This window comes from Talpa occidentalis, unplaced genomic scaffold (assembly GCF_014898055.3).
Source record: "Talpa occidentalis isolate TD23 unplaced genomic scaffold, MPIMG_talOcc4v2.1 talOcc4.12, whole genome shotgun sequence".
Classification (NCBI taxonomy): Eukaryota; Metazoa; Chordata; class Mammalia; order Eulipotyphla; family Talpidae; genus Talpa; species Talpa occidentalis.
This window is the reverse complement of record NW_023601212.1, coordinates 5,924,252-5,937,841: the sequence shown is the minus strand read 5'-3', so window position 1 is coordinate 5,937,841 and position 13,590 is coordinate 5,924,252. Positions and strand designations below refer to the sequence as shown.

The window sequence follows — 13,590 nt, the reverse complement described above, 5'->3', positions numbered from 1 at the left end:
CGGGCTCAGCTGCGCTCACCTGCATGCCCAGTCACCCCGCCCCTCCTGATGGTTGGGACGCCGGGGCCCCGCAGCCCGCTGGGAGTTGTAGTTCAGGCTGCGCGCTTCCGCTTGCGCTGTCCCTTCGCGGCTGCCGTCAGTCCAGGAACTACAACTCCCAGCAGGCGGCGCGGGCGCGGTGCGGTCGGCGGCGGGTCCGCGTGCGGCATGTCGGCGCTGCGCTGGGGCCGCGGCGCGGCCGGGCTCGGGTGGGCTCTGCGGCCCGCGGGCCGCCCCGGGCTCCCAGCGGAGGAAGGTAACGCGGGCGAGGCCGGGACGGCGCGGCCACGTCCCCTCTCCCCGCCCCCTCACCGCCCGTGCCGGTGCCACCCGCCGGGCCGTGACCTTTGACTCTTCGGCCCCCGGGATCCAGCCGTGCCCGGCCCTTGCCTTTTTGTGTTTCTTGGGGACCCCCTAACTCCACCCCGTTTTCACTTGCCCCTGACGCGCTTGCTCTCCCGACGGGGGTCTGCAGAGTATTTTGACCTTTGATTCTTGGCTTCTTTTGGAAGCTCCTGGCATTTAGGGCTCTTGATCTTTGAACTCTCTGCCCGATCCCACACCCCAATATTCTTACTGTGTGGTGACCGCTCACTTTTGACCTCTTGGTTTCTTCCAATGAGAGCCCCATGACCTTTGACATTTGCTACCGAATCCAGGGCGCCCTTGCCTCTGGATTCAGCGATTTTTGCCGGTGAGAACCGCCCCCTAGCCCTTCCCGTGCCAAGCCCCTGCTGCCTCATCTCTTCCTCAGGGGCCCTCCGCGGTTTCTGTGGCCGAAGAAATAACTCCTCCGCCCACCCTTGTGAGCAAGACCCCAGGAAGGACTGGGGCCATGCAGAGCTCCTGGAGGGTAAGCCTAACTCTCAGGGCGTGGGACCGGAAACCTCTTCCTCACTGCCCCCTCGCACCAGCCACTCTGCTGGGGCTCACTTCCTCGTTCTTCACCACAGAAGGGATGTTAATCTGTAAAATGGGGTAGCTTAATGCCTGTTCCCTGCTTGTGGCGGTCAAGAGGGCCTGCTGAGATGAGGCCAGAAGTGTGTGACCTCTTCTTGGTGGGTGCTGAGCCCCTGCTGCATGATGCAGGCTGCGAGCCCTTGTAACTCCATCCCAGACCCACCATGCTTCCTCAATTTACGTGTAGTTGAGGCCCCAAATTATGGCTGGACACACTTGTCCACGGCCACAGGCAGCTGCACACGCACAGCTTGGATTTGAGCCCTGAGCTGTCCCACGTGCCCCTCCCCCATGGCTCTCTGGGGTTTGAGTGCCTGATGGGGTCCTGGCCTTCCACCTTTGTAAAGGATGGGGTCATCCTGCTGACCTCATGAGCTGGCAGCCTCAGGAGGAGGTAGGGCATCCGTTCTTTCTCTCCTTCCCATCATCCTCTCCTTTCCAGATGAGTTCTCTCTATCTGCGGCAAAGGTGCAGTGGAGAAAATTTCAGAAAATTTCAAAGATACAGAAGTAAAAACATAGGTCCCCTGGTTTCAACTGCAGACTTTCTTTTCTTAGCCATCTAATTGTTTGAAAGCAAAATCCAGGTAGATCATTCAGCCGGAGGAAGGTTCTAGAAATCTAAATCACATCAAGTCACCATAGCTAGAAATCCTCCGGCTCTTGTCTCTGACGCCCCTGCCGAGGGACACAGACCCTGTGGCTTGTTGCTCCAGCAGGAGGAGCTGTGGCCTCACAGGCCTTGGTGACTGCTTGTTTGTAGAGCTGGTGCCTTCCCAGCCACCAGGTCAGCTGAGGCTTCTCGGCTTGGGGAGGCCTGTACCCGCGTCCCTGCTCCCTGTCACGTCTGCTGCACTTCCCTCTGGACGCACTGCAGTCTGGAAGTCCATCCTATATATCGCAGTGTCTCCCAGCGCCGGAGCGCTCAGGCTGGGTTCAGCAGCTCCATACCTGCCCTGTGCTGCCAGCCCTTGGGTGGGCGTGAGGCCAGCCGAGGTCTCTCTTCTCTGCTAGAGGCACAGGCACTGGACAGACAGCCCATTCTCCTTGTTTGTGGGTTCAGTTTTTGAAGCTAAAATTTGTAACCCCAAATAATACTCAAGGCACTTTCAGATCCCCTGCCTGAGGAGCGTATTGCCAGCTGAGGTCAAAGCAGACCTCACTCTCCTTTCGGGGTCTGCTCAGACTGTTGCCAGGTCCCTAGTTGGTGCCGTATGTTTTGTGTTTTTGGGTTTTGTGGGTGACTTCACTGTTTGTAATGGCCCCCAAGTGCAGTGTGCGGTGCTGCCAGCATCCTGGAGTACAGGAAGGCGGTGATGCGCCTTTGGGAGGAAACACCTCCAGGCAGCAGGGGCAGCACATGCCAAGGCCCTGAGGCCATTATGAGCGAGCTGGGTGAGCCAGGCGGAGAGGGAGTGATGAGGTCTGGCGATGGGGCATCTGGACACACTTGAGGGCAGCGCCCTGGGGTGGGAGAGTTGTAGAGGATGGCCAGGGTCTAGTTCAGCACCTGGGAGGACAGAGCTGCTGTGACAGGGGGACATGGAGGAGCAGATTTGGGGGAACACCAGGACTTGCTTGTGATAGGCTTGGGTGGAGAGGTGCTATGTGGGTGGGTGAGTGGGGGACATTAGGGAATTGCCAGCAAATACTGAAGTCAGGTGAGGCTGCCTCCTCCACCTCCTGCTTTTGCACATGGTAGGGTCTGGGGGGATTGGTGTTGAATGGGGTCCGCCTGACAACTTGTCTTTGGTCCCACAGTGCTCGAGGCCCGGGTGCGGCAGCTGCAGGCTGAGTGTGTGTCGGAGATGACTGTGAAGAGGGTGGATGTGGCGGGACTCCAGGAGGGTGGCATCCTCCAGCCCTCCAGGAAGACCCAGATGGGAGCCAGGGATGCTGCCCAGGGACTCAGTGGCCGCTGGGCGCAGAAGCTGGAGAGAGAGAAGCAGAAACAGTTAAAGAACAAGTTTAAGGATCAGGCCTTGATGCTGATTCCCGGGCTGCGCCTGCAGATGAAGCCCCGGCTGCAGGACAAGAGGCTGTCCAACTGCTTGCAACGCTGGGTGAGCGAGACCCCCAGCAGCCCCTGGGAGGAGCAGCTGACACAGCTGCTGCAGGATGCACCACGGAAACTAAGCCAGGAGGCAGAGGAGGACCCAGCGGACATGGCTGTCCTGGCACGGCTGGAGTCACAGCAGCACAGGCTCCAGTCCTTCTTCGAGTGCTGCCTGCTCTCTGACCACCTGCCCCTCGCCCACCACGTGCTGGCTGCGCAGCACAGCAAGGTCCGGCATCCACGGCTGCTGACGCTGGCCATGTATAACACTGTCATGCTGGGCTGGGCACGCAAGGTGAGCAGCCCACACTGCTGGGGAGGGGTGTCCCTCACTGGCCACCTTGCCTGTGGCCTCCCATTGCCAGTCAGTCGCACTTAGATTTGGATCCAGTCTCAGCTTTAAAGTTAAAGTCCTTTGAATTTTACTTTTCAATAATAATTGTAGATTTGTTAAATATAAATTACATGTGGCCCTCAGGAGTATTTTAAAAACACCCCAAAACAGAGGAAAAGACTCAGCTAATGTTTTAGTGCATTTCCTCTCATTTTAGTTGGCCAGGACTTTAAACGTGTCTGATCAAGGGGCATGTCTGGCACGCGGGACAGCGCAGGGACCCCCTCAGCATAGGGGCAAAGATGCTTTTGGTGTAGTTTTGTTCTCGTTTCTGAAGGTGGAAGGTTGGGCATTGGTTTGAAATCCTTTTATGTTGAACATGGGGACACAGAGCTATGACTTTCCCTCTGTGCACTGCTCTAGCTGCGTCTAGAATGTTTTCTTCCATCTCAGTATTTTCTGATTGCTCCAGCAAGTCCTTCTTAGTACCGTGGTGGTTTAGGAGAGTGTTAATTGCATGCCCTTATGAGGAAAAATTTTCTCCAACATTCTCCCCACGAGAATGCAGAGCAACGTGGGAGGCTGTCTGCCACTTAGGTAGTGAAGGAAACAGCCATGTAGCAGTTTGCAGACTGGGATGTTGAGAGAAGCTGTGGCAGAGAATCTGACATGCTGTGCTAATGGCAGGAGACAGCAGGCCGCAGTGCAGGGCACGGTGGAGACGCCTGAGTCTTTGTGAACAAGGTTGGGGGCTTCCGCCTGCCTGTGCTCATCTCTGCAGGAGGGAGACTGAATTCCACGATGAGAGGGCGAAAGATTTGTGCTCCCAGTCAACGCCCCGGCCTCCCAGTGCCCCGTGAGGAGCCCCTGTTGGACAGGACATTTCTTTTCTTCTTTTTTTTTTTTAAATTTTAAGTTTGTTTCTTTTTTTACATCTTTGTTAATTTTTGGACAGTGTTTGATTTCTCTCCTCCGTGTAGCTCCTGCGGTTCTCCGACCACCACGACACCCGAGAACTATCTCCACAGTCCCTTGTGCTCTTCCCACCCCTGCTTTGACCCTCTCCCAGCCCCTCCCTTGCTGCCTGCCTCAGGGCTATGGTCAGTTTGCAAGTTTTGTCTTTTTTTCCTGGACAGGACATTTCTGTGGTCAGCTGTTGTATGAGTCTCCTGGGGCTCTCATGGCTACTATACGCCTGGCAACTTAGAACAACAGATTTATTTTCTCTCAGGCCCAGAGACCGCACCTCTAGCAGCGGGTGTGGCACGGCCAGGCTCCTGGGGAGGGTCCCTTCTGCCTCTCCCAGGCCCGAGGGGCAGTAGCAGTGTCTGCGGCGGCCACGCTTTGCTCATCTCTGCCTTGGTCCTCACGTGGTTGTCTTGTAGGACCCCTTGTTTTAACTAAACACCCTGCAAAGACCCTATTTTCAAGGAAGGCCATGTTCTGAAGTTCTGGTGGGCTGAATTCTGGGAGATGCTCGTCAGCCCGCCACCACCCTACACTGTCTTCTGCATCCTGAGCGTGAACTTCACGAGTGTTGTTGGCTTCTTAAGTTTTTAGGCAGCTCTGACGTGTGTGGAGCAGCTGGGCCGTCTCCCAGCTCTGAGTCCACCCCTTCTGTGGCCCACATCACGCTTCTCTGAGCCTCATGTCCCATCTGTAAAGTGGGGAAATCTGCAGGCTCCTGGGAGGAGCCTAATTTTAGGCCTTAAACTCCACGGATGTGTTTAAGGAAGAGAAAGAATAAGTGAATCTTAAAGTGCTTGTTTTCACAGTGGTGAGATTACTAAAATAGCCTTTTAAAGGTGGGGCAGACATGCTTGTTTTAGCGAAGAGCATTTCTAGTATCCCGAACATTCGGCTGTACCAGCTACCGAACACTTGAAACTTGGCTGCTGCAACTGAAGAGCTGGGTGTTTCATTTAAATATAAATGTGACTAGTGACCTTCAAATTGGGTGACACAGTCACCCCAAACCCACAGTGCTGGCCCTGTGTCCCCGAGGCGAGAGCACATCTGGCAGCACAGCAGGAGCCGAGTGGGAGGCGTGGGTCTCTCCCTCTGGAAGGCTCCGTGACGGCGCTTTCAGACCGGGGAAACTCGCCGTGCCCAGGTGGGTGGGCACAGGCTCCACACCAGGGCATGTGCATGGGGAGCCACTGAGAGCAGGAGGGTTGCCCACGGCACCCGGTGGGCACAGGAGACACCGCTGCCCTGGAGGAGACTAGGGAGAGAAGCTTGTTGACCCTGAGCAGGACTGGAGGTGGAGACGGAGGGCTGGAGATGAACTGGAGACTAGAGTCGGGGGGCCAGCACGCCCCAGAGGGCAGACTCGAACTCTCCAGAACTGAGGGATCGCTCAGGCCGACTTTGAAGAGGGTCATGCATGCTCCTTTGCATAAAACAGAGCAATACTCACGCGCTTCCTCCTGGGAACCTGACCTACCGGCGTGGCCACGCTCCAGGGCTTCTCCCACATGCACAGACATCAGTGTCCACTGAGCTCCCCACTCCCAGCTGGTGACCCTCCTGCCTCGTGATGGCTGCAGGTGGAGGGTCTCGAGAGGCAGGATGGGAATCAGGTAGGGCCCTTCCTCACCCCCTCCCCTGGCTTGTCTCCACAGGGCTCCTTCAAGGAGCTGGTCTTCGTGTTCTACATGATGAAAGACGCCGGCCTCACCCCGGACCTGCTGTCCTATGCGGCCGCGCTGCAGTGCATGGGGCGGCTGGACAAGGATGCCCGCACTATCAAAAGGTGGGTGTCTGCATTCCTCCCAGGCACACAGCCACGTGGACTCCGAGGCTACTCGGTGCTGGGCCTGGGGATGCGGGTGTGTCCCATCTCCCGGGTGGGGCTGCTGCCCTCGCATATCCCCCTGCAGGTGTCTGACGCAGATGGCCCAGGATGGACTGCAGTTGGGGGAGCTCTTCACCATGCCGCTGTGCCCTGACGAGAGAGCAGCCCTCCTCAAGGCTGTGCTCAAAGTCCAGCCCTCCTTCCAGCCCCCGCCTCTGACCCCACCCCCGCCCCAGGTCAACAGTTCCCCACTGCTTTCGGAAGTCTATGCCCAGGTGAGCCCAGGCTCAGCCTGGGGTTGCATCACAATGTCGGGAGGAGTGTCCACAGGGCCTTCATCCTAGAGGTTGAAACCGTAAAGTGCCAGAGGGAGGAAAGGCTCTGGGTGCTGGGGCCAGCTGTGGGCCACATTTCCCTTTTGGAGATTCTGCTATTGGCAGGGCTATGTGAGTCCCCTGAACTGGACAGGCCAGGAGCAGATGGACCGGGCAAGAAGGCAAGATCCCAACACCCACTGCCCCAAGGACAGGAGGCTGAGGGGTGGGTAGGGCCATTCAGGAGCATTGGTGGTTTTTTGGTTTGTTTTGGGGGGCATAATTTAAGGTATAATTTAGTGTTTTTTAGTATAGTCACCTTTATCTGATTCCAGAATATTCCATTGCCCCAAAAAAGAAGCCCTTTTCCCATTAGTAGTCACCAACTGGGTGCTGCACTCTCCCCAGCCCCTGGTACCACTAACCCACTCTCTGTGGCTGGGCCTGTCCTGGATGTTTCTCATCAGTGGCCTCTCACCGCGTGGCCTCGTGTGTCTGCTTCTCTCTGAGTGTCATGTGTTCAGGGTCCCCTCCCGCCCCTCCGTGGTAGCAAGTGTCAGAGCCGCTCCCCTTTGTGTGACCAAGTGACGGTCCCATGTGGGGGGACGTGTGTGTACCCCTTTATCTGATGGATGTTTGGCACTCCTGCTGCCATGGACATGTGTGTGCAGGTTTTAGTGCAGATGTGTTTTTGATTCTCTGTGTTTGGGGTTTTAGTGGCTATTTTTAATTTATAATTGTCTATTTTTAGATAGGTCACATGTTCACACAATTCCAAGTTTAAAATGAAACCAGTGGCATCCAGGGACTCCAAGCGCCCTCCTGGCTGGCCTGGTCCTGAGCTGCTGCCGCCCCGCCCCAGCCTGGCTGGGCCCACGCGGTGTTAACTGGCAAAACTCTTTTATAGGCTGTTCCGCGTCTGCTTTCCCGCTAGCGTCCAGACATTTTCAGGAGATGCGGGGAGACAGACGCGCCCCTGCCAGGGCTGGTGGGGTGGCGGTCCTGGGAAGGGACCTGGAGGGTGGGTGGGCAGCTGCTCTTCTTACCAAGGGTCAACTGGGCGGCCCACGCGACACCGGTGCACCTGACTCAGGGCCTGCCTGTACCTGCTGCAGGACCTTTCCGCATCGTACCCCAAGCTGCACCTGCCCCTGAAGACGCTGCAGGACCTCTTCCAGGAGCAGCTGTGTGTCGAGCTGGCCACTGTCGTCCATGTGCAGTCCGTGGACAAGGCCCCGGAGGAGACCAGGGAGGTCCTGCGTGCGGTGAGCGGCTCAGCTTTGGTGGACTGTGGAGGGTCTAGGCATAGTTGCTGTCCTCCCCCTCCAGGAAGGGGCTTCGTGGTGTACCCACGCTGTGGGGGTGGGGTCCCTGCAGCTGCCTGCAGTGCATTCGCAAACCCTGCCTCAGGGATGTGTCCCTCCTGCGGCCCCTGGGAAGTCTCTGCCAGGGGTCGTCACCCTTGTTCTTCCTTCCTCCTTTGCAGCGGAAGATCCTGGGAGAGCTGCGTGCACAGTGGGAGGGGACGCTGGCCCAGGCACTGCAGGCGGCCAAGGTCAAAGAGGCCCGTGCCGCCCACGAAGGTTTCCCCTCAGTCTTCCCTTACCTGTGCCTGCTCAGTGAGCAGGACATGGTGCAGCTGTTGCTGCAGGTGGGCGTGGGTCATGTGGGGGTAGGTGGGTGTGAGCAGGGGTGGGTGGTAGACTTACAGCACTGCCCCCCCAGACCCTGCGGAACCTGTCCCCTCATGGAGAGTCCTTGCTGTCGGTGGCACAAGAGCTGGGTATGCGGGTCTTCAACCGCTATACGGTGCAGAGGAAGCAGCTCAACAATCAGGTCAAAGTGCTGGAGCAGCGCTACTACAAGTACTTGCACCTGCTGGCGTCTGACACCCAGGTGTGCCCTGCAGCCTAGGTCGAGGAGTGACCTGGGATCTGGGGATCCCTTAGGATTGAGGCACGCGGAGGGGAATATCGAAGCCTCAAGGAGGTCTTCTCCCCACTGCCCTCCCTCCCAGGGGCATCTGGATTTACCCCTGGCCCTGCCGCTTCCCCTCTGCCCCCAGCCTCAGTTTCCTCTTCCTTCGCAACAGATGATAGTCATCCTTCCTGTGGGTGTGGCAGGGGCACCCAGCTCTGCATGGTCCCCCAACACCTGACCTAGCCTGCTGCCCACAGGTGGCGACACCCCGCCTGCCACGGCAGTACTGGGAGGAGCTGGGCTTGCCCGACGCCCCCCATGAGCAGCCCTGGCCCCTGCCTGTGCTGGTGCAGCTGGGCAAGCAACTGGCGGAGGTGCTGGTGAAGGCCATACAGATGCCCAAACACCTGGCCACGCCGAAGGGCGACCAGAGGAACATCCCGGTGCTCTACCACGCCTATTCGTTCCGCAGCTACCGCCAGGTGGGTGCACGAGAGACCACCCCACACACACACACACCCACCCCCCACCTCACTCCCCTGCGCAGGGGCCGAGGTGAGGCCATAGGCCCCAGGGGGCGAGTGGGGACACCTGGGCCACAAAGGAGTCCTGTCAGAACGCGGCAGGGTGTGTGACGGGGTTCTCTGCCTGCTGTCTGCTGGGCTCATCTCCCCCTTGACCCCATCACCCTGCCCCCTCTAGATTGGGATCCTGAAGCCGCACCCGGCCTTCATGCAGCTGGTGGAGGATGCTGCCGAGCGCGAGCTGACCTTTGAGGCCAGTGAGATGCCCATGCTATGCCCGCCACTGCCCTGGATGTCGCCACATTCGGGCGCCTTCCTGCTGAGCCCCACCAAGCTCATGCGCTCGATGGAGGGCACCACCCAGCACCAGCGCCTGCTGGATAGCTGCCCCCCCGCCGACCTGCACGGCGCCCTGGACACCCTCACCCAGCTGGGCAACTGTGCCTGGCAGGTCAATGGAACAGTGCTGGACCTGGTGCTGCAGCTCTTTACCGACAAGGGTTGCCCTCGCCTGGGGGTGCCGGCCCCTACCTCCGAGGCGCCCCAGCCGCCCTCCACCCGCCTGCCGCCTGACACCCCACCGGCCCGCAAGGCCGAGGTGCGCCGGGAGCTGGCCCGCTGCCTGAAGGTGACCCGGGAGATGCACAGCCTGTGGGCGGACGCACGGTACCGCCTCTCGCTGGCCCAGCACCTGCGGAACCACATCTTCTGGCTGCCCCACAACATGGACTTCAGGGGCCGCACCTACCCCTGCCCACCGCACTTCAACCACCTGGGCAGTGACCTGGCACGCGCCCTGCTAGAATTTGCTGAGGGCCGCCCGCTCGGCCCCCACGGCCTTGACTGGCTCAAGATCCACCTGGTGAACCTCACCGGGCTCAAGAAGCACGAGTCGCTGCAGGGGCGCCTGGCCTTCGCCAACGAGAAGATGGAAGACGTCCTGGACTCTGCCGACCAGCCCATGACGGTAGGGGCCGCGCTGGGCCTGTGGTCTCTGGACCCTTCCCCAGGCTGGGCCAGCCACCTCAGCACCCCTTGGACACCCCTCCCCCCGCTCACCCAGCACTGTCCTCCCTGGGCGGACTGCTGGCAGCGTCGCTGGCCGTGCCTCTGCCTGGTCCGTCCGCTCTGCCACCTCCGCTGGGCGGCACCCCTTCCTGGACGCGCCCCGTCCTGCACGGTCAGGGTGCTCCACGGCTTCCCTGCCCTTTCATCCCTGTCCTTCCCACCGTCCCAGCCTCTTGCCCACCGGGCCCAGCCAGCACCTGCGCTCCTCTCTGTAGGGCCGGAAGTGGTGGATGGAGGCGGATGAGCCCTGGCAAGCCCTGGCCTGCTGCATGGAGATTGCACGGGCCGTGCGTGCCCCTGACCCCGCTGCCTACGTCTCCCACTTCCCTATTCACCAGGTGAGCGGTGGGCGCCTTGCTGCCGGGGGTGCCCAGCCTCTGGGGGCTGTACTGCAGGTTTCTCAGCTCGGAGGTTCCAAGGTACAGTGTGTGTCCAGCTCCTGCAAGTCCTGGTCTGCGCTGACGGGTCACTGTGCGGGGGCCCGCTCCAGGGGTCTGTGTCTCCCTGCTCCTCTGCTCCTGAACCCCCGACTGGCCCTTTGCAGTGGGGTAGCAGCGCCTGCCTCAGCGGTGGGGTCCGGCAGGGGGCTGGGGGAGCACGACCTATGGCTCGTTGCCTGGAGCTGTCTTCCCTGCTCCCCCAGCCCCACGCTGATGACTCCCCGTCCACCTCATCCCCAGGATGGCTCCTGTAATGGCCTGCAGCACTATGCCGCCCTGGGCCGAGACAGTATGGGGGCTGCAGCCGTCAACCTGATGCCCTCAGACCTGCCGCAGGACGTATACAGTGGGGTGGCTGATCAGGTGGGCACCACAGCCCCCTTCTCCTCAAAGCCAAGCAGGGTCTCTGCCCTGGGCATCGATGGCCAGGACCTCTGATGTAATGAGGCAGTCAGGGTGGGATTCTAGGGGAGGGGGAGGGAGGGTCCCCATGCCCGGCGCCCTGACTCTCAGGCCTGCCCAGGTGGAGGTGTTCCGCAGACAAGACGCCGAGCAGGGCGTGCAGGTGGCCCAGACGCTGGAGGGCTTCATCAGCCGGAAGGTCGTCAAGCAGACGGTGATGACCGTGGTGTATGGAGTCACCCGCTACGGGGGCCGCCTGCAGATCGAGAAGCGCCTGCGGGAGCTGGACAGCTTCCCCCAGGTACAGCCCCGCAAGCCGGCGGGCTCCGGGACGCTTTCCCTCCCGAACCCCTGATCCAGCCGGTGGCCTCCCCCCAGTAATTGGCCATGGCTGGGGCCCGGGCTTGTGGGACTCGGGTCTCATTTTGTCCATTTGAAAAATGGGTGGAGATCAGAATTCCCGGGCAGGCTGGTTGGGTCACTCCCCGCGGGCCCCTTGGGGGCAGCCATGCAGCGAGCGGGCCCCACCCGAACCCGCGCGCCGCCTTGTGCCCCTTGAACACGGTCGTCCCCCGCCCCAAGGAGTGCGTGTGGGAGGCCTCGCACTACCTCGTGCGCCAGGTGTTCAACAGCCTCCAAGAGATGTTCTCGGGCTCGCGGGCCATCCAGGTACGTGACCGTCGTCCTGCAGGTGGAGGGTCTCCTGGGCGCCCCTGGGCCGGAGCGCCCTGACCCCGGTGCCCTCCCCGCAGCACTGGCTCACCGAGGCTGCCCGGCTCATCGCGCAGTCGGGCTCGGCAGTGGAGTGGGTCACCCCGCTGGGCATCCCCGTCGTCCAGCCCTACCACCTCGACTGCAAGGTCTTGGTGAGTGCAGACCCCGCCCGCCCTGCCCCTCGCCCGGCCCCTCGTCCCGCCGGGACTCACCGCCGCTCGTCCCCTGCACCCTGCAGGTCAACGGCGGGATGCAGACGCTCACCCTCAGCAGCAGCGGGGACACCAGCCAGTGAGTGTGGGGCTGAGGGAGCGGCCGGCCGGGGGCACCTGGGTCAGCCCCGAGGGGCCGCCTCAGTGTCACTGTCCCCCCAGAAGGCCCAACACGCTGAAGCAGAAGAACGGCTTCCCGCCCAACTTCATCCACTCGCTGGACTCCTCGCACATGATGCTCACCGCCCTGCACTGCTACAGGTGGGCCCGCCCGCCCCGGCGCACTCCGGGAGTCGGGCCACCAGGCCCCCCCAGCGGGGGACGCGGGTCAGGGAGATTGGTGCTGCGTGAGGGTTGGGGTGAGGGGCCAGGCAGCGGCCCTCAGCAAGGGAGGCCCTGCGTGCAGGCCTGGTGCCCAGAGCCTGTGTGGCCAGGCTGTCGGGGAGGGGGGCAGCCAGGACGCCGTGCCCGCTCCGAGGTGGCGCTGGCCCTGTCCATGTGAGTGTGGGCCAGGCCGGTGTGGCACCGCGGAGGGTGGCCAGCTCTGGGGAGTTTGGACGTCATCCTGATGGACACGTGGACCTCGGGATGGGGGCGGCAGAGGCCTGGGGCCTTCTGTCCTGAGCCCCTCAGAGGCAGCTGAGCAGGGGGTGATGGGGTAGGTGTGTGGACAGTTCACATTAATGGAGTCGGGGGCGCGGTGGCTTGGGTGAACTGGGGTTCATAGGAAAGTTCTGTGCTTTCTGCATACCCCTTCGGGACTGAGCCTGGTGGAGAGGGTCAGCACTAGCCGTCCCTTCTGGAAGTTGAGAAGCCATGAGGTGGCAGGTGGGGCCTGGTGAAGGGGTGCGGGGCAGAGACTTCTTCCCGGGGTGAGAACTCCAGTACCTACCTGCTGAGGGTCGGGGTGTGCATCACTGGACTCGGCCCCCTGTGGAGTGGGGGCAGCTTGACCCCACGGGGGAGGGGCTGAGAGCAGGGTGGGGCTGAAGGGCAGGACTACCGGGGTGGTGGATTGGTTGGGGTGTCTCCTGGGCGGGACTGCCCCGCTCACAGGAGCCTCTCCCCCCTGCTGTAGGAAAGGCCTGACCTTCGTCTCTGTGCACGACTGCTTCTGGACCCACGCTGCCGACGTGCCCGTCATGAACCAGGTGCTGCCCCATCCAGATTAGAAGCAGCACCCTCACCTCACACCCCTGCCTCAGTCCCGCCATCGGTGCTGGCACCCAGCTCTGAGAGGGGGGTGGTGACGCCCTCCCTGGGCCTCCCTTCTGACGCCCCCCTCCCTAGGTGTGCCGGGAGCAGTTCTTCCGCCTGCACAGCCACCCCATCCTGCAGGACCTGTCCGCCTTCCTGCTGAAGCGCTTCTGCTCCTGCTCCAGGTGAGCCCCCCACCCCTACCCCGCCATGGCCACGCGGCTCCTGCTGCCCCCTGACCCCGCCGCCTCTGCCGCAGCTCCTCCAAGGACGGCCAGCGGCTCAGGCTGCAGAATACGCTGCTGTCGGTGCCCGAGAGAGGTAGGCGCGGGAGGTGGGGACGGGGAGGGCACGGCCGCGGGGTGGGGGGACCTCTCCACAGCCGGGCTCTCTCCTCCCAAGGGTCCCTGGACCTGGAGCAGGTGAAGCACTCCACCTACTTCTTCAGCTGAAGATCCGCCCGCGCTTCTGTCCCCGGGGGCGCTCGCCTGCCCTGCCCTGCCCTGTACCATAGTGTAAATAAAGCCGTTGCCACCCGTGGGAGCCTCTGCCTTCTAGGGAGTCCTGCCCGCCCCGCTGTGCGCAGGGCGCCTGACCTCCTGGGACTGTGCCAA

At 61.4% G+C, this 13,590-nt stretch overlaps 1 protein-coding gene across 2 annotated transcripts; it reads left to right on the top strand.

Annotated features, from left to right (window-relative positions):
* Window positions 1–207: 207 nt before the first annotated feature.
* Window positions 208–13,589, top strand: POLRMT (RNA polymerase mitochondrial). 2 transcript variants are annotated; one of them, XM_054692998.1, is made up of 21 exons: window positions 208–295; window positions 794–892; window positions 2,760–3,349; window positions 6,013–6,143; window positions 6,271–6,460; window positions 7,615–7,764; window positions 7,986–8,150; window positions 8,225–8,395; window positions 8,677–8,901; window positions 9,122–9,910; window positions 10,227–10,349; window positions 10,692–10,814; window positions 10,975–11,154; window positions 11,436–11,522; window positions 11,606–11,719; window positions 11,806–11,858; window positions 11,945–12,040; window positions 12,858–12,930; window positions 13,070–13,161; window positions 13,236–13,297; window positions 13,379–13,589. In XM_054692998.1, the coding sequence occupies exons 1-21, from the start codon at window positions 208–210 to the stop codon at window positions 13,426–13,428; spliced, it is 3,651 nt and encodes a 1,216-aa protein (XP_054548973.1). In that variant the 3' UTR covers window positions 13,429–13,589. The 2 variants fall into 2 exon arrangements, with proteins under 2 accessions (XP_054548973.1, XP_037360785.1); XM_037504888.2 differs by having other exon boundaries at window positions 11,942–12,040.
* Window position 13,590: the final 1 nt, after the last annotated feature.

Excerpts from the sequence above, each read along its gene's own strand:
- POLRMT (XM_037504888.2), top strand. The coding sequence starts at position 208 with ATGTCGGCGCTGCGCTGGGGCCGCGGCGCGGCCGGGCTCGGGTGGGCT. Across the intron at positions 296-793 it reads CGGGCTCCCAGCGGAGGAAG|GGGCCCTCCGCGGTTTCTGT; the intron begins GTAACGCGGGCG and ends TCTCTTCCTCAG. Across the intron at positions 11,720-11,805 it reads ACCTCGACTGCAAGGTCTTG|GTCAACGGCGGGATGCAGAC; the intron begins GTGAGTGCAGAC and ends TGCACCCTGCAG.